The sequence below is a fragment of the Elaeis guineensis genome, chromosome 11, assembly GCF_000442705.2.
Source record: "Elaeis guineensis isolate ETL-2024a chromosome 11, EG11, whole genome shotgun sequence".
In the NCBI taxonomy this organism is placed as follows: domain Eukaryota; kingdom Viridiplantae; phylum Streptophyta; class Magnoliopsida; order Arecales; family Arecaceae; genus Elaeis; species Elaeis guineensis.
In genome coordinates, this window is record NC_026003.2 from 116175901 (window position 1) to 116200677 (window position 24777).

The 24777-nt window shown below is 37.1% G+C and overlaps 2 protein-coding genes across 5 annotated transcripts; both read right to left on the reverse strand.

Moving 5' to 3' along the window:
* Positions 1 to 1006: 1006 nt before the first annotated feature.
* Positions 1007 to 7514, reverse strand: LOC105053983 (coatomer subunit alpha-1). Its single transcript, XM_010935340.4, has 5 exons — positions 7290 to 7514; positions 6886 to 7155; positions 5897 to 6391; positions 2649 to 5603; positions 1007 to 1575 (listed from the first exon to the last, which is right to left on the reverse strand). The coding sequence occupies exons 2-4, from the start codon at positions 7091 to 7093 to the stop codon at positions 2653 to 2655; spliced, it is 3654 nt and encodes a 1217-aa protein (XP_010933642.1). The 5' UTR covers positions 7094 to 7155; positions 7290 to 7514; the 3' UTR covers positions 1007 to 1575; positions 2649 to 2652.
* Positions 7515 to 14291: 6777 nt separating this feature from the next.
* On the reverse strand, positions 14292 to 20819 carry LOC105053982 (tyrosine--tRNA ligase 1, cytoplasmic). 4 transcript variants are annotated; one of them, XR_833536.4, is made up of 11 exons: positions 20618 to 20817; positions 20340 to 20487; positions 18568 to 18851; positions 18343 to 18439; positions 18016 to 18121; positions 17829 to 17911; positions 17218 to 17363; positions 16485 to 16590; positions 14991 to 15050; positions 14682 to 14791; positions 14488 to 14552 (listed from the first exon to the last, which is right to left on the reverse strand). XR_833536.4 is itself a non-coding variant. In XM_010935339.4 (10 exons), the coding sequence occupies exons 1-10, from the start codon at positions 20716 to 20718 to the stop codon at positions 14771 to 14773; spliced, it is 1152 nt and encodes a 383-aa protein (XP_010933641.1). In that variant the 5' UTR covers positions 20719 to 20817; the 3' UTR covers positions 14292 to 14770. The 4 variants fall into 4 exon arrangements, 2 of the variants coding, with proteins under 2 accessions (XP_010933641.1, XP_029123108.1); XM_010935339.4 differs by having other exon boundaries at positions 14292 to 14791; XR_003802140.2 differs by lacking the exons at positions 14488 to 14552; positions 14682 to 14791 and having other exon boundaries at positions 16485 to 16558; positions 20618 to 20819.
* Positions 20820 to 24777: the final 3958 nt, after the last annotated feature.

Sequence of the window (24777 nt, forward strand, 5' to 3'; positions counted from 1 at the left end):
ACGTAAGCTATGAAATTCCCACCATTCTTTCTTTCATTGTTCCTGATGCCTGACTAACTTGAGCATCGAAGGATCTTCACTTAAAAATAACTTTAGCAACAAACTTTTTTTGTAGATCCCATCTTCTTCCTCAATACTTTTCCTATCTAAAGACGGCATCAATTCACTTCAGCCAGTTAACCTCAACTTCCGATCAAGAACCAGTAGCAACTACATCAATAGCCAATATTGAGCTTAATTCTTCTCTTTCTTCTGCAGAGTTTGAATTGGAAGGAGTTAAAGATTTCAAGATCCTTACAGGTATTGGTGCTGAAGTCAAAGAAGGATCTAACCATAGAGAGCCGATGTTTCGTGAAGATTCGACACTAGAGATCTGCTTATTTTGTTCCTTCCGCATAAATGCCTCGTGGGAGGAATGACACCAGGTACCGTTGGGGGTTAGGATTTTGGGGTGTTTACAGGAGAAGAAGCCAATGAGAGCCGAGAGAGATATAAAAAGACCATATATCTATTTATTAATTACATAATAATAAATATAAAATCTATATCATATATAAAAATAGAAATTTTATATTTCGATATATTTCTTGAAAGATTCCATTCCTCTCTCAAAAAAAAATTAAAGAAATGCTCTAAGCATATTTCTTAAGAATAACCTCAACACATCCTTGGGTTGTATTTTTCGCGCGATAGAAGGATTCACCTGCGTGATTCATCGCATCACCTACCGATATCTTTGACATCAGTGCAACCAGATAAACGGTAACATACAAATTTTAGGGAGCTGTTCTGTTAGAAGGGGTGTCGGCAGCAGCAGACTGGAAGCGAAGCATGTGCACATGACGCAGGAGTCCACGAGACCATGATGCAGGTTTGCTCTGCGAGGAGGTGAAGAGACCACATTAAGATGCAAAGTGATCCCACTAGTTCATTCCAGGCAGTCAGCATGCATTTGAAAGCACATTCTGCGCCTATGCTAGGAATACAACAAAATTACCATCCAACGTAGCAAAATCAACGTTTTAATAGGAGATTCAAACATTCAAAACCCAATGCACATCTACTAACAGGAAGTGTACAATTCTTCATCCTAGTTAGCAAAAAGTAGTTCTCCATAACAAACCCCCCTCCCCCCATTATAAAAAAAAAAAAAGAAAAGAAAAGAAAAAAAAAAAGAGTAGCAGCTCTCCCCGCAGTCCTCCACCAACACGAATCAGCATCAGGAATGATATAAAACTCACTGCAGCTCAATCTGCCATCTGATCTTGATAAATGGAAAACATGGAGCTGATGGAAACCATGCATATCAATTATGAAATTTTTTGATAGGGGCAAGTACAGCTAGAGAAGCAAATAATTGGGAATAGATAATAGTATGCTGCTGAGGACAGTGCATAAATTTAAAAACACAAAAGAGCACCGAAGCAGCAGTGTCCGGAAACCAAGAAGAAAGAATGGATTTTAGAGAGGCCGGCCATAAGCCCATTGGCTATTTGGTTATCTCAAGGGCAGTAAGACGCCACCAAGATGCCACAGTCAGCCACGGATAGCTTTCTTCATGAACCAACAGCATGTCTGCAAAAGGAGAAACGTTAATCAGCGTTTTAAAGCATATCATTACAGACCTGACGTCATATAGCCCACATCTTTTATACTTCAATTAGTTACTAGATTGATTGCCATGAAATGGAAAGCGTATGCAAAAGATCTCACTCACATATAAATCTTTTCCAACCTCTTACTCTTATCTGTAATAAAATCGTAACTGGTTACTGCCACTTCACCTCTTCAGTATATCACTTTCAATTGTCTTATCCTCCAACTAGCCTGAATCACTTTGATGTCGCATTAACCCTATCTCCCCAACTTTCTGGTGAGAGATAAATCCTATGTTACTGACAGGTGGTTTGCACAAGACTCTCCAAACTAACTTATCCTGATGTTCAATCTCCTACATGCCAAGTTCTTGCCAGTGCAGAGCATGCTAAATGAAACCAAGATATTTTTCAGTTTGACAAAATGTTGAACATGAAAAGTATATCATAAGCAGTACACTTGATGGTCAACGTTGTTAGTTGACACAGTTATCCATAATTATGATTTCAAGCCTTGCAAGGCCATTTTTATGATATGAGAATTATTCACTGTGCAAGTTGTGGGCTCCGGCAAATGAGTCAATGAGACATCTGTTGGCCGCACAAAAAGATCTTTATCATGTGAGTGGGATGTGATAGGGAATTTAGTCACAAAAAAAGGCTCCAGTAGTTGGGGCATGAAACCAAAATGAAATTACTCCAGAAGGACACAAACTCAGGAAGATACATGATGTATTAGAATAACAAGCACAAAGAATCCTGCACGTATTTAAACAAATACAGAGCAAATAAAAGCCTGACCACATTTCTGAAGTACATGAACCTCTCACACTGCCCCTCTAAACAAAATCTGCATGAACTAAGCAAAATTGTACATTTAACAAGTCCTATCTGGCCCGAAGAACTGAGCAAAATGCTCTAAAGCATCATTTCCTATTTTTTATTGTTTCACCTTTCACACAATCAGTCTGTTTCAAGGCAAAGATATAACATGACGTTTTTAAACTAAAGAACACAAAAAAAAACAAAAATGCCATATTATAACCCTAGTACCTTTTTATCTTGTCTGTGTGGGAGAACAGAGAAGACCTGATGCATCTGCACCCACCACCGAAAGCTCACAAACCGCACAAATCTGCCCCTCCATAGCTGGCACAAAGCGAGCCCCACAATAAGGGCAGGAAATATCCTTCTGCCCACGGTAGATTGGAACAAAAGTAGCCCCACAAACTACAAATGGATTCCTGTAATCATAATTCAGCTGGCTGGTATCCTTTTTATCACCGCAAGCCTGCAACACTTGCCTAGCCTTCTTCGCTTGGGCTTCAGTAGGACTGTTCTCGAGAAGCATCCTAGCAAAATTGGCTGCTGTAGCAAAGTTCCCTCCCCTGTAACAGCTACTCATTGCGCTTGCGACCACAAGTCTCATGTGAATCTTTTGAAGCTTACAATTGGTGAAGTAGGCTGCCAACTCCTGCTGACGAATTGCATTGTCTTTGATTTCCTTTCTTTTGACTTCCATCTTCAAGCCCAGGACATACTCTCTCGCTATCTGAATAAGTTCCTTCACTTCATCAACTTCCCTCCTCGAGTCCACGACCAAAAGTGGGATAGTGTGCAAAATATTGAGAAATTGCCGCAAAGCCTCTGGAAACTTTCCTTCTGTTGTGACTCGGTAAGCAGCCTTAAGCTTCTCATCCATCTGTGAAAACTTAAAAACAAGGGCTGGTGGGCCCCTGACATTAGGACTGGCAGACTCGGTCCACCCCTTCTCAACAGCAATTGATATCACCGGTGCTGTCGCAAAAGCATGAAGATATGTGTGGCTACCTTCGTAAAGATCCACAAACAATGGCCTTAAGGGAGCAAAGTTCTTTATGCCCAATTGCCTGCTAAGCAGGCGCACAGCGGTGTCGAAATTTCCAGCTGCCACATGCTCCCCCGCCAGAGAGGATTTCTGAATCCAAATTTGGCTTACCGGCATGCCAGGAGTGGGAGCAACAAACAAAGATGAACGAGCATTGGTGCTAGCTTTGGGTGTTTCCATATCTGGTGGTAATTCCAAATCTTCAAGGTCCCACCCTCCTTCCTCATCATTCTCTTCATTTGCTTCACCGTCCTCAACCTCTGCAACTATATCGCCATTCTGAATCACGCCTTCAACATCAACAATATCCAAATCCTCATCACCCCAGTCAGCACCAGTAGCTTCTTCTTCCTCATGTTCTGCCCTCCCAAGGTTATCCAACTCACCTTCAAAAATACCTCGCATCACCCTTAACAATGGCCAATCACCACTGCACATGAGTGGCTTTGAAGGCATCAGAAGAGAACTGACTTTTCGTTCAGGTATAAAGGGAACATTATCTCCCAATTCAGCTGCAAGTCTGTCAGCAACTTCAGCAAGCCCATGAGTGGCAGCTGTGACATATGCAAGAGGCAACTGGCCAGCTCTCTCCAAGATCGTGACACGTTCCTGAACATCACCTAGATACATAGCATTGTGGAACTGGCCCATCACATCATTTTTAATCTCAGCTATCCTCAACATTTTGGACAGTTTTTCCATGTTCCCTGTTACAAGATAGAGAAACGATAGCCTCTCAAAGTTTTTAGTCCTCTGGTATGCATATTCCATAATACTGGTGTTTCCCTGTCGGAGTGCCTCAATGCCCAACCTATACCAATAATCTTTCTCATCTATCTCCTTAGCTGAAGCAACGGCAATCTGAATGTTACCACTTTCAAGAGCCAGGTTGAACCGGGTCCTCTCATCTTTGACAAAATGGAGAGCTACTTCAGGGAAACCTTTCTGTTGCAGATATGCGATCACGGCCTGTCCGCATAGCTGTGAATGCCTTATCATGCTCATCACATGGTCGTATCTTTTTCGCAAAAGGGCAAGCTTGAAAATGTATTCTGTAGCATCAATTGATATAACCCGATTCTTCCCATCACGATCCAAGCAGTAGATACTGCTACCAGAAACCTTGGTGATGTAAATAGGAACATCAAGGGTTCTTACAATTCCACTGTCCCCATTAGGAAGGCAGTACTTAATATGGTTTAAGGTTGTATAAATAAAAACACCATTCTCATCCCAGGCACCACTTTTCACACGGATGGTCTCATGAAGCGTGCAGCGGTGCGTAAGTTTCTTGCTAGCAATGACTATAGCATGTTTGCTCAACAAGGCAATAGACTCCATGTCACTTGACCAAACAACATATTTGACAGATGGGGTCTGAAGTTCCCCAAGAACCAGCCTCTGTTGAAGATCAAAGATGACCACCCTATCCTCAGCCCTACACAGCAGATTGCCTGTCCCAGCATAAAATATCGCATCAGTAGCAACAGGAAGAGGGCTCTTTTTAACAATCTCATTCTTAAGGTTCTTCACCAATGCTTGATTGTTACTCTTGTCGAGAACAGCAAACCTGTTGCGAGCTACAAAAACAGCTGAGCCCCCAGATCCCTTCCTTGCTTCCTGCACATAATCAGCCCTTCCGGCAGAATCCCTGGGAACAATATAGAGTTCATATGAACCCCCATCTGCATCAGAGCAGAGCAAGACAGCATTCTCTGTAGGGCTGTAAGACAGTGTTCTGGGTCCCTGATTCAAGCTGACAGAACCAGGCCTTCTAATTGGAACCACTTGATTATCCTTTTGGGCTGAAAACTCGTAGAACCGCAAAAACCGATCTTTAACATAGTAGAGAGTATCTCCACTCACAGAGAAAGCAGGGCGCTCTCTCTCCAATTTAAAAACAATCATACCACTGTCATGACCAGCTGCAAGAAGGTTCAGTTCTGGATGTGCAGCAAGAATCCAGAAACGGTCATGTTCACGGCGAAATGTCTGAATACCAGTGCGTTTTGTAGCATCCCAAATGCGAATGCTTTTGTCCTCCGAGTTTGACACAATAACATCCTGCTTTGCGTGGAACATTACACAAGAGACATTATTCATATGCCCTCTCAATGTGTCCACTTCCCAAGCCTTTGTATCTATACAACAAGACAAGTGACTTGTGTTAATACATTTCCATTCTATTTAAAGACCAGATGGTATATTAAAAGTTTCCTTGTTTAATTCTTGAATATTCATTTTCTTAAAAAAAAAAAAGAATCTATATAGTTTATTCATTTTATTTTCATGATTTTCACAATAATCTATGCATATTCCCCAGAGTCAACATAGGGTAGGAATTTATTAAACTTTTTTGTGTTGTTTCAAATTTTGCCCTTCCATCGATACTATAAAAGACATGAGGAAGCGTAGAAAGAGATTTTGAGCTTACCATTCATTCGCCATAGTTTCAACTGTCGATCATCTGCTCCAGACACGATAAGAGGCAGGCTTGGATGAAATGATGCCCAGTTGACTCCACGATCATGACCTTCCAAGACATACTTGACAACAGCATCAACTCCACCAAACAGATCAGTGTTCATCTGGCTCAGCCGCAAGATGTCATCAGCTGGTGACACAGTCTTCTTCCTCAGCGCACCAATATCCCAAACCCGAACCGTCTGATCCAGGGAAGCTGATACAACCAGGTCCTCCTTTGGATGGAATGAGGCACACATGACATAGTGATTGTGCCCTGTTAACACTGAAATGCAGGTGCGAGACTGCCAGTTCCAGATTCTAATAGTTTGATCATCGCTGGCACTGACAATCCATGGATACTCATCATGAAATTGGACTGTCCGAATGTAATCGAGATGCCCAAGAAGGGTAAATAGGCACCGATGGGTCTTATAATTCCAGACCTTGATCTTGTAATCATCTCCTGCAAAAATATAGCATTAGTGCAATTGCAGACATGATGCAGACACTAGAGTTGCATACAGAAAGTGGGCAATCAGAACTCACTATACAACTTCATAAAACTTAGAAATTACTATTCATTTCTCAATATTTAGGATCTCAAAATATCATATCAAAGCAGAAGCAAGCAAAGTCCGATCTCTGGGTTTTACAATTGATAGACAACAACATCGAACACAAAAATAATTGGATTAACACAAAAATTAGATGAACAGAGAAAACATTCCAATATTAACTGTATGCACGATCCCAACATCATTTGCATGCAATTCATAAAGAATTGAACAGAACCGCCAAGATCTATATACATTTTAAAAAAAACCAAGATAATAGGAACTTCTTTTAAGTTTGGCAGATCTAACCAATATTTTACATGATTAACAACAAAAGTAGGGTATCAAAAAACTCCATCCGCAAAGAGAAGATTCTGATGACAATCGGGGGAAGACGAATCACCTCCGGAGACGAAGAGGGGCTGAGATTTATGGAAGTGAACGCCGCGCACAGGCCCATCGTGCTCGTCGAATCGGTCGATGAGGGTGCCCATCCGGTAGTCCCATAGCTGGATGACGCCGCTGTGGAGGCTGGCGAGGATCCATGGCCGCTTGCTGTGGAAGGTCAGCCCCTTCACACGATTGCTCTTGGTCTCGAACTTCGTCAGCATCTCTCCTCCTTCCTTCCTCCCTTTCCACCTGATCTCCGGAAACCCTAACTACCCCAAGAAGCCTGCGAGATCCAAAGAAACCGATCGAAAGGATCCAGATTAGACGGGGGCAAATCAGATGCCAGCTTTAGCGTTAGGACTCGGATCGAAGCGCGGATCTGGAACCAAGAAACAGCGAGAGAGGAAGAGCTCTGACCTCGGGACTTTAGATCTGGATCTAGAGAGGAGGAGGAAATGAGGATGGGGAGAAAAAAGACAGAGAGAGGTCGAGAAGAAACGATCTCCGCCGGGTACGAGATCGCCGTCGCCGCGAGAGAGGAGAGTAGGGGGAACGCACCACAATGAGATCCCTCCCGTTACCCGCTGCCGCTCCTCTCTCTTCCGTCTTAAGCTTATGCTGTTGTTTTGCTTTTATTTCTCGATTTTTTTTTTTTTTTTCTTGTGCTGTTGCGAGCAATCGACGAAGAGAGGTGGAGAGCAATGAGTTGTATGCACTCTTCTATTGGAAAACTTAAAAGATGTCCAGATTTGTGAGTGGTGGGTCATCGGAAAATTATAGATCGTTGGATGGTGACGGTTGGTTCTCTGGGTTCGCTTCAATAGATAGCGATCTACTGTAAGACCTAGTTGCGGTACGTAATTTATCCGGCGGATCGAGTTGTGCCGCTCCCCAGGTTGCAATCAACTCACGACTGTATACAAAACTAGCCCTATATGTAATGATTGTTGGATCCAATTTTTATAATATTCGTACCTGACTAAGTTGAGGTCGTCATTCACATTTAGGACCAGAGTTTTTTTTTAATTAATATAAAAAATTATTTATTTAAATAATTTTATTTTAAACTTATTTATTAAAATTATGTAAAATCGATAAAATGATATTTTAAATAACATTTTCTTGTGGCCACGTCACCTCCTATTTCCATATGGATCAAAATAAAAATTAAAAAATAAAAATATCAAAAAAATATAATAATTTTAAAAATACCATTCCAAATGGTATTTTTAAAATCACCATACCTTTTGGTATTTTTTTTCTAAAAAAAAATAAAAAAATAAAAAAAAATTAAATTTATAAAAAAAATAAAAATTTTAATTTTGATAAAAATAAAAATTATCATTTAAAATTAGTATCTCCATTTCAAATTATCTTTTTAAAAAAATATTTGAAAAAAATTGATATAAAAAAATTAAAAATACCATTAAAAATTCTAAGAAATAAAAATTATAATTCTAAAATTTAAAAAAATAAAATTTTAATTTTAATTCAAATAAAAATCATCATTTTAAATTACAATCTACTTTTCAAATTAATTTTTTAAAAAAAATATCATAAAGGAAGGAAAAAATAGAAAAAATAAAAAATATAATTTTGAATGAATTTTAAAGAATAAAAATTTTAATTTTAATTCAAATAAAAAAATAATTTAAAATTATTTTATCCATTTAAAATTTATTTTTTTAAAAAAATATCTCAAAAAAATTTAAAAATTTAAAAAAATAAAAAATATCATAAAAAAAATGAGAAAAAATGTAGCCAAATAAAAATTATAATTTTAAATTTTAAAAAATAAAAATTTTAATTTTAATTCAAATAAAAATCATCATTTCAAATTACTTTCCCCATTTCAAATTAATTTTTTTAAAAAAAATATGTTAAAAAAATAAAAAATAAAAAAAAGTGCCATAAAAGAGCAAAATATTTAAAAATTGAGAAAAAAATAAAATTTTTAATTTTTAATTTAAAAAAATAATTTTTTTTAATTTTAATTAAAATAAAAAATATCATTTCAAATTACTTTTCTCATTTCAAATTATTTTTTTTAAAATATTCCAAACAAATAATTAAAAAATGAGAAAAAAAATAAAAATTCAAATGTTAACTCCAATAAAAAACATAAATTCAAATTATTTTTTTTATTTAAAATTAATTTTGTTAAAAAAATATCCCAAAAGAATTTGTGGGGTTAAAAAAATAAAAAATATCATAAAAATAAAAATATCAAAAAAATAAGAAAAAAATAAAAATTATAATTTTAAATTTAAAAAATAAAAATTTTAATTCAAAATTTTTTTCAATACCGCACCGTACATAGCTGTTTGTGCTCGTACCAGATCGAGATGTACCAATGCAGTCCAATTTATCTAATAATTAAATTGTTCGATATACTATTATTATTTACATTATAATTTCTATAATTCTTTTAGCATAATTTTTTCTCTCCTAATGTTCTGAGATATATTAGAGTATGTGTAACCATATCCACAGCATAATATCCGATCACTTAAAATTAAATAATATAAAATAAAATTAATAATTAATAATATTTAATAGAATAAAAATGTCAAGCGTACAAAAAATAGTACAATAAAAATTTCAAAAATACTAAGTACAAATCTAAAAAAGACTCAGTCCCACAAGGACGTCGTGGTGCCCGTGGTCGCTTGGACCTTCTCAAGAAAGTCCTCAACGGCTGCTCCTGTTCCTGCTGTGATGGCTCCTCCTCTATATCAGTGGAGGAGGTCTGCTGGTCATGCTGCTCAGAAATAACGGATGCTGTCGGATCATCTACGGACTGAGCGACCCGCTCAACCCTCTCATCTGGATACACGGATGGTCCTGAAAAGAAAATATCATACTAATGTGGCCAACTGGTATCCGGTGATGTCATCTGGGGGATGTAGGAAGAAGAAGGCGCTGCTATCTGTGGATCAAAAGGTGGTGGTATCTGTGTAACATCTAGTGATGACATCTGCGGAATATGTGGTGATGACATATGTGGAACATATAGTGACGGTGTATATCTCATATCTGACGCATCGGCTGCTCCATACCAAGGTGCACAGCTATATGGATCAACACCAATCGCCATCAATGTTCCGAAACTTGTTCTCTCTATCTCACGCAGTATCCGAATCCGTTCGTCCTCATCAGTCATAGATAAAGCACGACGAGCGTCCAACACAAGATCCGACATAGAATCAGTCTACAAAATAAAAATAAAATAGTCAATATACTGTAAAATATAAAATAAAAATATAACACAAACAACATAAACTAATTTTCGTAGTCTTACCAAAAGACGCACAGCAGAACTCTCGCCCTCGTATCTGAAACTGCATACCGAGGCTGTCCAATGACTCGCACTGTAATGTTAAAAAATCAAGCTATGTAGTCATCGATATATGAATGACCTCTCAAAATGGGATCACCATGAACAATGTGATCTCGACGTGCATCCCAAATATCGATGTACTCTGCATGTTTGATACGCCAGTCAATACGAGCTCTCCCTCGTCGATCAATACGATGAAGTTCTCAGCTGGTATCAAACTGCTCTGGGATACCTTGAATCTGACCAAACTGCCGCAAGACACGATCGGAAAGATGCCACTCTACCACATCAAAATAAATAAGTGGCACCCTAGCAGTCCATATATCATGTCCAACTGTACACATCTGCGGCAATATAGCCAATATCTCATCTGTATATGGCTCCTACAAAAACTGATAGAGTTAAAATAAAAAAAAAATAGTAAGCTAAAATTTTAATAGATTATGAATACTGTAAAATGATATTTGTAAAAAATTCAGAATTTATCCGTCTATATATATCAACTAATGTATCCAACTGGCACCTATAAACCTGTGCCACTCTCGTCGATACGTGATGAACGTTGAATGCAATGTTTCATCTGTTTCACAATCTACTCATGTTAAATAAATTTTATCAAATTTAAAATAATAAGTTTTAAATAAAAAAATAATATTTTTATATCTATATCCCAATGGTCTGTCCAGCCTGAATGGAACATCAGGATCATACTGCTCTAATGACATCTCGAGCAACTATCGTCGTAATGGACTGATAGTCGGCATACGCTCCCATATCCAAATTTACAAATTTAAAAAAAATCATACATGATATACCCAATATTTGAAATATAATTGAATATTAAAAATAAAAATTTTTAATTTACATATCTATAATAATACAAGATAACCACCAATCTCACTCTGATCAGCATAAGAACCTCGACACATAGCTCTGTACAGGCAAGCTAGTACTACACTGCCCCAACTGAGTCTACGAGCGAAGTCTAAATCCTCTAATAATGACAAAAACATCAACTTCATCTTATTCGATGAAGTATCGGATAACAGGACACCACCTAACAATCGCAGCATCTGACCTCTAACATACTGCTGCACCATCTCCTCTGGTGCATCATCCGCAATATGAAAATATCGATAACGATCATCCAAACACTCAATCCTGAGTCGTGAATGATTGAAAAAGTGTGCGTCGGACTCAAACCCTAGCAATCGCAAGCACAAAACCTGCCACTCCAGAATGATAAGCGTGGGATCAACTCCAGTAACTGGATCGCCATCAACTGGTAGTCCAGTAAGGATGCTGACATTCTGTAAAGTGATGGTCGCCTCACTAAATGAAAGATGAAATATCTGTGTCTCTGGACGCTATCTCTCAAGCAAAGCAGTAATAAGACCAACGTCCATCTATATACGACCGATTCGATATACTCCATAGAATCTAAAATATCGTAAATAATCCAGCACTATGTGGGATATCCTCTGTTCTCCAAAAGTCAGCATCAGATTGTTGTAGACGAAGGTGTCTAGGCTCCTGCAATAAAATATAATAATTAGATGATGTATATGACTTTTAAAAAAAAAATTAAATAGTAAATAGGATTTGAATGGTTACGCCGCCATCTAAAATAGTCTGTGATCGATGGTGCTCCTACAATGTAAGAATACTGCTATCTTGAGGATCGAGATACCGTGGATCGTAAGCCATAATACGCCAATGAATCTAAAATAATGATATCATCATAAGTATATTAAAAAATAAAAAATATGACATGATAGCCATTCATTTTATGAGAAATATATTTTAAATACAATATTGTCACACAATACAACTTAAACACAAAATTCAGTTCATCTCATAGAAATACATAAAACAATGACAAAAATACATCTTCGGAGTCTTTAATTTCTTCAACTGTTTGAAATTGAAGTGTGTTGAAGTATCCTAGGACAGCGACGGGGGTCATGATCTTGTTCCTTACAAATGCCACAGTGGTTCTTACTTCTTATTTGCCTATCATCCATCTCATTTCGTAGTCTTGTTGACTTTGATCTACCTTTCTGCTTGGATCTCAAACGATGATAATCATGAATACATTTGAACATACATATATGCATTCAATAATCTTCATGTGGTAATGGATTAAAGTCACCGCTCCAAGCATTCATATATGCTATAATTGTATATGCATCATCCACAAAACCACTAAAATGTACAGCAATTTCTTGACACAGCTAAAATGTGTGAACATGGATATTTATACATGCTCCACTTTCCACAAGAATATTTTCTTTCAGCTAAAGTAATAGTATGAGAATTTTCTCCACCTCGTAACCCTGCACTTGCTCTCCTCATAAGCACTTCATATATATCTCTTTGAATGTTAAATGCTGTTACTCGATGCTGGTTAGCTTTAAGTTGATCTTCAGCAATCTTAATTGCAACATGAGGAGTAAAAAGATTATTTAGATTATCTTCTACATATCTCAAAGCTTGGACATGCCTCGTATTGAAGTGTTTCACAAGACGATGTCTTTTATTTTAATTAAAATTAAAATTTTAATTTTTTTAAAAAATTTAAAATTATAATTTTTTTTTATTTTTTTAAATTTTTGACTTCTTTATGGTACTTTTATTTTTTTATTTTTTTATTTTTTTGAATTTTTTTAAAAAAATTAATTTGAAATGAAAAAACTAATTTGAAATGATGGTTTTTATTTGAATTAAAATCAAAATCAAAATAAAAATTCAAAATTTTTATTTTTATTTTTTCCTCATTTCTTTCTTTTTTATGGTATTGTTTATTTTTAAAATATTTTAAGTTTTTTTAGATATTTTTTTAAAAAATTAATTTTAAATCTACAAAATAATTTAAAATTATCTTTTTTTATTTGAATTAGAATTAGAATTTTTATTTTTTAAAATTCATTCAAAATTATAATTTTTATATTTTTCTCAATTTTTTCTCAATTTTTTCTTCTTTAATGATATATTTTTAAAAAAATAATTTGATAAAATTAATTTTATGGTATTTTTTTATTTTATGCTATTTTTAAGATGTTTTTGGAGATATTTTTTTAAAAAATTAATTTTTAAATAATTTTAGAATTATAATTCCTATTTCTTTTCAATTCTTTTTTTAATAGTATTTTTATTTTTTTTACACTAATTTTTTTTAGATATTTTTTAAAAAGATAATTTAAAATGGAGATACTAATTTTAAATGATAATTTTTATTTTTATCAATATTAAAATTTTTATTTTTTTATAAATTTAAATTTTAATTTTTTTTTTTTACAGAGAAAAAAAATGTCAAAAAATATGACGATTTTAAAAACATCATTTGGAATAGCATTTTTAAAAACGTCATTCCAAATGATGTTTTTAAAATTATCATATTTTTTGATGTTTTTTTTTTTTTTTTCTGATCTATATGAAAAATAAGGGATGACGTGACCATAAGAAAATACCATTCAAAATAATATTTTACTGATTTTACATCATTCTGATAAATAAATTTAAAATAAAATTATTTAGATAAAAAAAATTATATTAATTAGGAAAAGAACTGTTTAGGGCCACGAGAAGCTCGTAAGTCACAACTTCAGAGGTCTGGCTCAGGTTCAAATCAAATCGGTTACATGGAATGAACCACGCTCCATCCAACCCATTTGCACCTTCGCACACACGTGCCAGATAAGCACAAACACTGTATATTATTTATGTATTAATGTAGGAAAATGTAATGGTTATCCAACCCAACATGTGCTAAAACCACGTTCTAGACATACAGTGTTATAAGCCACTATCGAAGAAAAATCACGTACATAGATGTATAACAATACATTGGGCAAGCTGGATACAAGATTTCAAGCATTTAAATCATGCAATATTTAGCCATAGGCCCATATTCCTTCATTCCATACCCTTATCGTAGGGTTGCTTTTTGGTTAAACAGAATACATTGCACTTCGATGTATCATCATGCAGTATGTGCAAGCACTTTAAGTAGGGTTCTGATTACAAGCATTCCAACAAAGAGCCGAATGCTTGCTATGAGACTCGGGCAAACACAACGGAGAGGTATTGAGCTTTTGCAATTTGAGTCCCAGGACCATCAGAAAGCATCTGTTACATGATTTAAAATCTAAGCACACAATGTAGTAGCCATCAATTATTAGCAGATGAAAATTTACTGACCAGACAAGCATATATCGATTATGTCTGCTCTTCTCACTGAATATTAAAAGCACAGAGGGGTATAAAGCTCATCGCTGTCCCACATAACAGCATTGCTAAATCTTCATTTCCACCAATCATGTTGTGCTCTACTTGCCAACCTCAAAATATCAGATGATACAGGCACAAGAATCAAATAGCAAGATCAAAAAAGCTACTTAGTTTTTACGAGTTTAAGCATTTGGGTGAAAAAATGAAATCTGAAGATTCTAAAATATGAGAATGCCTACTAATATTATATTGGGATGCCTTTTTGGGGATTCAAATATAGGAATACGTCTGATCTGTGGGCAATCCATCCAGCAGTCTCTTTGAGCAATCACCTGGTAACTCTGTAATTCTGCAAGACCAGGAAGAAATTACAAAATGTTTTATGTTAAGAACCTGTTAGGTTGGAAGATTCATTCATTAAGAGCAGCAGACTGAAAAAACACTGGAGAAACAACTAGTAGAGGCATTTTCTCTAGATCATACTGCAAAATTTCCTTGCAACTCAAGAAAGTAAAATTGCTTCAGTTTTAAGTAGCATATCATCATACCTTTACAGTTCTAAAAAGTTCTCTGGCACCACTATTGTTTTTGAAGTGATCGCGGACAGGCTGCAAAGCATAATGATCTTTGCAGTTAGAAACAAGAAAAAGAAAAGCAGTATAAATGCATCTAGAGAAGAAAAATAGCTGCTTATATACACAATACACAATCATTGACAAAATTTTCATGAGAAAAACCAGTTTTAGCCAAAAATCAGGGCAGCATCATCCCAAGAGTACGCTACTAATACTAATACTGAAATAGATGTGGATGTCCCAAATAGGTTGCAAGTCTGCCCTGTAACCATTCTTAGGCTCTAATCCCTTAAAGACTTATGAAATTACTATCTAATTATCTGGTAAGTTTTTATAAATAAAGATAGTTTAACCATATCAGACACTACAACCATCAATAATCAGAAAGCATCAGTTTGGTTGTTGGCTAGAAACTGCACTACTAGCCACATAAAAGACTTGATCCTGAATCAAAATGTGCTTCCAGATCTTTACAAAACCTCCATAGTTCCATTCATGATTTCCCATCTTTCCTCTATTGTATATGCACCTCCCGCTCGTCCTTAAAGAAATGAGTACCAGACTGTGTCAGCCAACATGTGCCAGTCACAAGTCTGTCTATGTGCTAAGGCTTGTAGCAGATGAATTGGGTCCATGCTGGTCTGTATCAATATGTGCAATTGCATGCTGGACCAGCATAGATTAAAAATGCGTGATACAAGGTCCATACTCCTGTATTACTTGCTATCTTGCTGACATGGTTCAATATGGCCAATACACATGATACAGCACAAGAAATTAAACCATGTTCGTGTACGCTAAGTTGTGCATAACTAAAACATCTCATTTGGATCGAAAGTAATTGATCCACTTATAAAGCAGCTATTGAACTTGAGAATGAAAATAATCATATGATGAACTATATCAGCCAACTTGCCCATTCTGATGCTTGTTTATCAGATAGGGCACATGGAATTCTTATCTAATAAACTATATGGTAATTGTTCCATTGGATATAACCACAGTAAAACATCATTTGCAACAATCATCAGCAAGCTTTAGCCATCGATAGTGGCTTTAAAATTTTCTCCACTATCGGTTCACACAGAGGGCACAATCCTCAGTCGATCCATGTACACCTAACAATTTTTCAGAAACTCGCATCCATGTGCTCTTTACCCTGATCTGAATGTTCATATCCACACTCAGACCTAATAAAATTCTTTTATGGTCCCAACAGAATATAAGTAAAACATCTCAATTGCATCTCCATTAATATACACTGTAATGGTGCAACTTCTAAACTCAAGAATGAAAACATATATCATACTCATGCCACCAGCTATATATCACGTATCTTTTATGAAGGATTAAGAGGTTGCATGCTGGTGCTATGCCGGACTGGCACTTGCAGAGTACGTACAGTCCTGCACCATGCCTTGCTTCTACTTAATGAAGTGAGAGGACTGAAAGAACAAACAAAATTACCTGCAATATGTGATTTATTGATTTCGCGAGAGCTGGTTTTACATCAGCTGGATGCAATGCCCCGCTTTCATAGTCTGCAATTAGTTCATCCATGTTATTGAATGTCCTGGCAAAAGGAGATATCATCTGTAGGTCAGCTAGTACAGGTCTAAGCATCAGAGTTTGCAAAGACCTTCCAACAAGTCGAAAACTATGGCCAGGCATTAACAAAAATTCTACTGAAGTCTGAACCAATATCATATATTCCAAAAAGCATAGGATGTCAGTTAACATGTAACAGCAATGCTACTTGAACAAGATTGGCCTTCATAAGAAAATTACCGGGCATCCCTTATTAAATTAAAAGCGTAACGAGAGACACATCAATTCATAACAGGGCAACACTAAAAGAAAACAAACTTAAAAATTACACACATCCAATAAAATTCTGGCCAAAGGTAGCTTTCCACCTAGGCACAATATCATGTTTTCGATTCATATGTGGACTATTCAGGGGATAATGTGGGCTGGTGATGAGGATTCATCAAGTTGTCTTGGCATGCCATTATACGTCCTCATAGATGCAGGAATAATTGTTTAGCCACAGCTAAAAATGCAGAACCCTAGGTCATAAAAGATCTGACTGCCAGTACTTGTTTGAAGGACATGGACATCTTCTAGACAAATTATCTGAAGATTAAAGTTAATATAGATCATAATAGACATAAAGATATCAAGAGATCAAAGAACTTACTTGTCTCCACCATTTTCTGTATTTCGTGTAACCTCAAATTTACCAAACCATGGGAAAATGATGTACTTAATGTACTCTAGACATGGGTTTCCTTCCACAATCTTTGGTGGGCAGTAAGCTTTCTTTATCTTCAAATTCACTTCAGCCTGCAACAAATGATAACCAACTAGCTCGTTGGTTGCAGGATCATGAACATGCAGAAAAGGTAACATAGATGCGAGAATGTGCTGAAACATCAGTTTTCTAACAGCTAGAGATGAACACATGGTAAGATTGTTGTCTACTACGTGGAAAAATGGTAAAATAAATAATAACTGTTGTCTAAAGCTGAAACCAATATGAAACCTAAAAACCAGTAAATTAAGAGGCAAATTCAATATAGTAGCCATTTAATGCTTAAAAATTATGGTAACCAAGCTGGACTTGAAAAATTCAAGTTACTAAGACAAGGTGCAGGAAAGGATACTCCACCATGGCAAAGAATTGGCTAATGATGATTAACAATCTCAAGAAGAGTTCGCATGTGAGCAAATGTGAATTGCACGCCAGACATAAAATCCCAAGATAACCTTTAGCATAACAGATTTACTTTTCCATTGAAGAGCACCTACCTCCTCATCCTCCATGAAAATGGAAGAAGATGGATCGCTTTTTGACATCTTCTCCTGCCCCTGCTGTAATCCAGGCAGCATGTCTGCATTTCATCAACAGTTAAGGCCCAGCAGACATCCATTTGATATTGATCCAATGTAAACTATTAGGTATTGATAGATAAGAAATCCATATCAAGTAGGATACGATGTGACAGAATAATGGGCTTGTTTTTTCTTTTGATGTCATCACAGTACTCTCTTGCGAGCACATTCACTTTCCGCTGGTCCATGCCTAACTGACAGATGTCAGCCTGAAATGGAATCATAATAAACAGAAGTACATAATACACCGACAGATCTTGCATTATTAGACAACAAGAAGGAGAATTGAAGAAGAAATATAAAAAATTAAAAAATGCAACATGATATGAAAATCCAGAATCTAGCTAAACTTGCAAATCTGACATTCCCGAGGCAGTAATTCATCAGGAAAGAAAGAAAAGGAATTACTCAGTTTTGGAAGGAGAGCAACCTTCAGGAAGAATATGTCTGCACACTGCATGCATGGATAAAATATCTGAGCTGCAGTCAACTCATCTTGCTCACTTCGACCCATAATCTGACTGCACCTGCATGAAGATGTAGCTTATCTATCAGATTGAGTTTCACTGAAATAGTGTCCTGCAAGACTTCAAATAGCCTTTACATACTCAAATGCATATTTAGATATAAGGCACAGGGTACATGCCAGCTATACCTTATTATCCGTGGCAGTGTATTTCGTCGAGCTATGTCCATTACAAGAGGCCAATATTCATGTGCTCGGCTATTAATTTCATCAGAAGACCACAGAAACTCAACCCTGTCAAGATTCATCCCAACAGCTTTCCAAATCTCAATAAGATAACGACCAACTGTTTGGATTTTCTTCAGATCACCCCCCATTTTATTGTTCAGCTGTGCAAACCAATCTGCAATCCATATTTTTACAGTGCACCCAGCAGATGTCAGCTTGTTCACATTGATCGTCTTCAAGACACCCTGATGAGAAGCAAAGTACCATAAGCAGAAGAATGCAAGAACATTAACCTTTTTATCTGTGATGACTTTAAATATCCAGAACCAGTTAGTCACTTTACAAAATTGAAAAAAAAAAAATTTCTTTTTTGTTGCCTTTGCTGTTTAAAAAGATAACAAAAAAAAAAAAAAGATTCAATAAAGTTTTTGAACATTACAGAGTGATGTCATCCAAGCAGAATGATGGCGTATGAAGGATCAAAAAGTAGAGGAAAGAAAACTGCAGAATTCAGACAAACAAAATGTAGAAAACAAGAAATGATCATATCAAATGTTATACTGGTCTTCACCTATCAATTTATTATCATTATGTTATCCTGCGAACTATATAAAAATGCCAACATTCCTCTAGTGTAAAAAAATTTCACATTCGATATTTTCAAAATGCACCTAGATAACCAAAAATTAATATCATGCTGAAGTTTTAGACTGATTTTAACCAATCAAACCATACAACGTCCCATCTCTATTACAATCTAAGTAGGCAATCATGGCTAGAGACCTAATGGACCAATTCTGTATTCAATAATGTGCATGCATTAAGACTATCTCATGTTTTCCACATCCCAACTAAAACGTGACAGCCCTTATGTGCCCATCTCCTCTCTACGAGATACCAATTGTTGCCAGGCTTCTGATCTGCACTCACTCTTTGAACAAGTGCAGGCTTCTACCTCTCCACACATCCCATCTCTCCTGTTAGCAACCTCAGGCCCATAACCCATGCCTTAGTCATACCCTAGAAAGATAAGAAACATGATATGGTCTTTCTAGTGAATTGATGTCATGCCTTGCATAGTCTAGATAAATAACATATCAGAGATACCATCAACACTCTAATTCAAATACTATAATCAGAACTAACAAGCCTTGTCCTATGAAATTGGAATGATGGATCTTTTATTCTCTTCCTAATTTGCTCTTGGAAATGATAGGCATAACCTTCATAACCTATTAACTTGAGCTTTTCAAGTCCATTCAGAATGCTATATCTATTCCTACTTTTGTTCCTTCATAGCTGGGCAAAAGAAATCCAGGTGGCTCTGTAATTTTGTTCCAATAATACCTCCATTCCATGAACCCACATGCTAAATCAAGTAGAACTACACTAAAATGAAAAACAAAGAAATCAAAGACAGCCTAATACATGGCCACGCAACTAATCTTCCAAGCAAAGAAATAGCCTTCTCAAATAAAACTGATGACAAAGCAAACCCAAAAACCATATTGTGGTTCCAGCATACCAAAAAATTTCCCACGCCGTGCAACTATTGGAAGGGAAAATCAGAATAAAAAACAACATTGAAAATTAAATTACTAAAATGTGGTGATATTTTGAATTAGCCGACATGATCATGGTAAATTGTAGAAGTCCCCTGTACAAAAATTAGATGTCACTCCGACAAAGGATAGCAAATAGATAAAAGATCAAAACGCCATAAAGGATTAAACCTGGGCAATATGCATCCTCCCTGATGGTTCAAACCCATCGTAGCAGATCGGATTCTGTTTTTTCTCGAGGAGGTTTCTGAGTTCGTCTTCCTGTATGCATTCCTCTGCCACGCTCCTCACCAGCGCGTACTTCTCTTCCAACGTTAACCTGCAGCCCAAACGGCACAAAGAAAGCGGCAAATTATCTCAATTTTGTACCCGTAGCCGAGAATTAGTTTAATTCTTCTCTTTTTGCGAAGGAGTTTGGATTGGAATGAGTAAGATTCCAAGGTTCTTACGGGGCCGTTGCTGGAGCCGAAAAGGAAGAATCTAGACAAAGAGAGGCCATGTTTGGTGAGGATTCGACGGCGGAGATTTGCTCGTCCGTTCCTTCCGCCATGATGCCTCACGAGAGGGATAGCAGCAGGTTTTGGTGCGGCTTAGGGCTTTTGGGCGTTTACAGAGGAAGAAGTCGCTTGAGCCCAGAGGGTCAAAGCAAAGTTCCCAAAGATCCGTTTGGTTGGATACGTCAGATTGGGTAATTTGATAAGTTTTAAAAATTATTTATTTAAAAAATATTATTATAGAAAAAAATAATTTTTATTATATTTGATTAGTGAAAAATTATTATAAAAAAATAATATTAAAAAAAATTATTATATTTGATTAGATGTAAATTTACATAACAATATAGCCAAACTTACAAATATATTTTTAAATATAAAATAATTTTTTAATACTATAATAGCATTGTTATCTCCAATTAATTTTTATGTAATGACTATAATCATATAGTCCTTTACATGATATCATCTTCATCTTATTTTTTTTATAAAAAAATTTTATTAAATAATTTGAAAATATATCAAAATAAATTTAATAATTACATATACAGCTTTATTGATGATATTTTTGTCAAATATGAATTACTGCCATTCGAAAATTTATCAAATACCAACCTTCCATGATATTTATTTTATCTTTTCTCTCCAAAAAATAAATATGAACCTATTAATTTTTTTACCATCTCTTTCTTTCCTTTCTCATACCAAATATGATCTGACATGAGAATCATTTTTTCATGCCAGATTACTCCCAACCAAATGACCCTCGAGAAAAATGCATCTTTGGGGAGAAATTATTCTCAATACTATGTCAAATAATGAATCACTATAAAGACGAACAGTTCTGATTGGTGGGTGCACAGCCATGGGTGCACGCCATGTAGGGAATAATTTATTATTTTTTTGGTAAAATAATTTTTCCAATTTAAGAATCAAATCTTAAATCAAGATAAATGGTTAGGGCTATAAATTTTGCGTCCACCTATCTTTGTCTGATCACCTATCAATTGTTTTTGACATTTGTATAAGCAAATGAAAAATAGAGTTTGGGGTGCTTTGCGGTCTACAAAGGAGATGATCTAATGGGGGATTTGTGTAGTCAAAGATAAATTCTTCTTTCACACGAAATGTATAACCTTATCATTTCTTAATATATATCTTCAACTTTTAAGAAAGTTGTGCGATCTCTTTGATCTTTCTCAAACTCATACTATGCTCCATCCTTTCTTTCTCTTCATCTTCTTCACGGCTGCAAGTTCCTACCCCACCTCCTCCCTGCACCCTCCTGCTTATCCTTCCATCTCCCAACTCTCTCTCATCGCCTATCTTGCAGGTTCTTACATCTTCCCCCTTCCCTCCCCTTCCCTTCTACTCTCTTCCTATCAAAATGAAATGCATGATCACATGATGTTTGCCATGTGGATATTTCTAATCTCATCTAAACATAATGCATCTACATCCTTCAATTTTTACCATTCATCACTTCAACATTGGTATGTTGCTTTTCATGGATCTCTGAACCCGATAAAATCAACAAAGTTATTTTCCTTGGTCTACAACCATCATTTGGAGAATGTAATATTTTAGAAATATATATATGTATGTATGTGTGTGTGTGTGTGTGTGTGTTTATGTCAGAAAACAGAGGTTATAGACGTTGGCTTAATCCATTATTGATAGATTGATGGTGAGAGGTTATATTGATCACACATAGATGTGGTGGTAGGATGGATGACCTGGTACTTATTATTGAGGCCAAGTTTGAGAGTGACATAGTCATAATTAGTGGAGGATTTGGAGATGAAAGAGAACATGGCATTGATCAAGAATTTTCAAAGATAGTAGCTTTCATCTCTCACTACTAATATATTTTTCTTAAATTTCCATGTTGCACCACCAAATACAAAATGGAACTATTTAACTAGCAATTATAGAGTCCATTGAGTGTAAAACACATGTATCTAAAGTGGTTCGATGGAATATATTCTAGACTTTGATCATTATTTTTTATGCAACAAACTACTATCTTTATGAAACCCAATTTGTAGTCCTTATCAACACTCTTTGAAATTTATATTTTTAAAATATACTTGTTGGGTATAAAATAACCCCAATCGAAGTTCGTAAGAGGCCAATCCTCTCAGAACTCTTCCGGCTTCCAACCTTGTGCGGCATCTTTTCGAACTCTCCCGACCTTCCGAGCTTCTACAGTACCGTCCGGACTCCTCCAGCAGTCAACCTTCCACAGTGTCCTTCAGATTCCTCCAAAGGACGAACTCTTATCGTACCCTCCGGACTTCTCCAATAATGAGCTCCTTTAGTCGTCTATCGGACTGCTCTAAATGCTCTCTAGGCTTCACTATCAGCCGATTTCTACAGTGATCGACTACTCTCCGAATCTCTTCCAGACTTCCTCCTGTCACGATCAACTTTACTCCGAGCTTTTTTCAGGCTTCGTCAATGTCCGAGCTTCTCCAGCAGCAGGACTTGTACAGTAATCAGACTCCATCCGAGTTTCTACAGCGGTCGACCGCCTTCCAAATTTCATCCGGGCTTCTACAGTAAGCGAATTCCATCCGAACTTCTATTGCAAGCGGACTCCATCCGGGCTTCTACGATAAGCGGTCTCCATCCGGACTTCCACGGCAACCGGTCTCCATCCAAACTTCTACAGTAAGCGGCCTCCTTCTGGACTCCTATAAGAATCGGACTCCGTCCGAACTTCAACAACGGAATTGGATTCCAGACAAACTTCTACAACGGACGGGCTCCATCTCAGTTACAACTGAGTAGTGCTGGATGCCAAGGAAGGAGTTTGAATCTTCTAGGGTCTCCACTATTATGACCTCCCTGTGATCGGCCCATATGGAGGTGGTCATGGACCACAAGACAGGAAAGAAGCCATTGCATGGTCCTTGTTGGGATATACCGACTGACCTCCGTATGCCGACTTGTCCTCAGATCGATCCGATCGACGCCCGACTCTACCCATCGGATAGACAGACGACTCTGACAATGACTGCCGACAATATTCGATCGAAGGTATGCCGGCCAAACAGACCAATACTGCTTCCAACCGACCGAACGGTCGAACCCATATCACCAACTCACTATCGGGGGTGGCTGCCGACGTCCGACTTCCATAAGGCACCAGATCAACCGACGGTATTTTTGAGTCATCACCCGACGTCCCGGCAGTCGAATACTGACATATAGTCGGTCAGTCCGTCCAAACACCGTACAACCGCTATGGGCTATTGTCTTGTCAAGGACATGCTGTGCGACCACCCTGGGGCATTGTCCTGCCAAGGACATGAGTTAATTCTGATGACCTGACAACCCACGTCGATTTGATAGCCCCCGACGACCCACCCCGATTTGACAGCCCCCGATGATTTGACAACTCCTAAGTCGTCTGCACAATTAATGACAGGACCATACCGTATTCTACTATAAAATGGGGTAAGGCAACAGTTTTGGGAGGTTTTTTTCAAGTTTTCTCTAGCTTTCTCAAGTTCTGGAAAAGCTCTTAAGCTCTAAGCATTATCTCTAAACTCTGCTAAAATCTCATTCGAGTGCTCCATTTTTGTTGAAGCAGAGTACTGACTTGAGCGTCAGAGGATCTTGTCGGAGCACCCCCAACTCCAGTTTAGACTTTTCTTGCAGATCCCGACGGCGGCCGTAATCCCCTCGACTCCAGCTTTTCCGGCATCGACGGAATTCTGCACCAACAGATTGGTGCTAGAGGAAGGGGCTGTGTCTTCGCAGGACCCTTGATCTTAAAGGAGTACTCAACGGGACTGTCTCCGGTCATCTTCTTCGACATCTTCTTCTTCTCCGATCAGATCCCAACCTGATGCCCTCCGAAAGGCATCCACCAAGCGATCTACGGCCTCCATGGCCAGATCTCAGCAAGATCCGTCGGCTCCGACCTCGTCTCCAATTTCTTAGGCTCCTCCCCCTCCGACAACGGCAGTCGGTATGGAGCAGTTCGACCTGCTGGTTCAGTAGGTCAAGGGCCTCACCGAAGCGGTGCAGGCCATGCAGCAGTAGCAGCAGCAGCCGCAGGCATCTGTGCAGCTGGAAAGAGCATCGTCGGAGTTTCAGAAGCCGAC

What these genes read in the sequence shown, in the direction of transcription:
- LOC105053983 (XM_010935340.4), bottom strand. Translation starts at nt 7,093, where the DNA reads ATGCTGACGAAGTTCGAGACCAAGAGCAATCGTGTGAAGGGGCTGACC. An exon ending in GCCCCTCTTCGTCTCCGGAG is followed by an intron (nt 6,392 to 6,885) that starts GTGATTCGTCTT and finishes ATATTTTTGCAG; the next exon opens with GAGATGATTACAAGATCAAG. An exon ending in GAAACTATGGCGAATGAATG is followed by an intron (nt 5,604 to 5,896) that starts GTAAGCTCAAAA and finishes CTTGTTGTATAG; the next exon opens with ATACAAAGGCTTGGGAAGTG.
- LOC105053982 (XM_010935339.4), bottom strand. Translation starts at nt 20,718, where the DNA reads ATGGCGGAAGGAACGGACGAGCAAATCTCCGCCGTCGAATCCTCACCA. An exon ending in GCCCATTATTCTGTCACATC is followed by an intron (nt 17,912 to 18,015) that starts GTATCCTACTTG and finishes GATGAAATGCAG; the next exon opens with ACATGCTGCCTGGATTACAG. An exon ending in ACAGAAAATGGTGGAGACAA is followed by an intron (nt 16,591 to 17,217) that starts GTAAGTTCTTTG and finishes TCCTTTTGCCAG; the next exon opens with GACATTCAATAACATGGATG.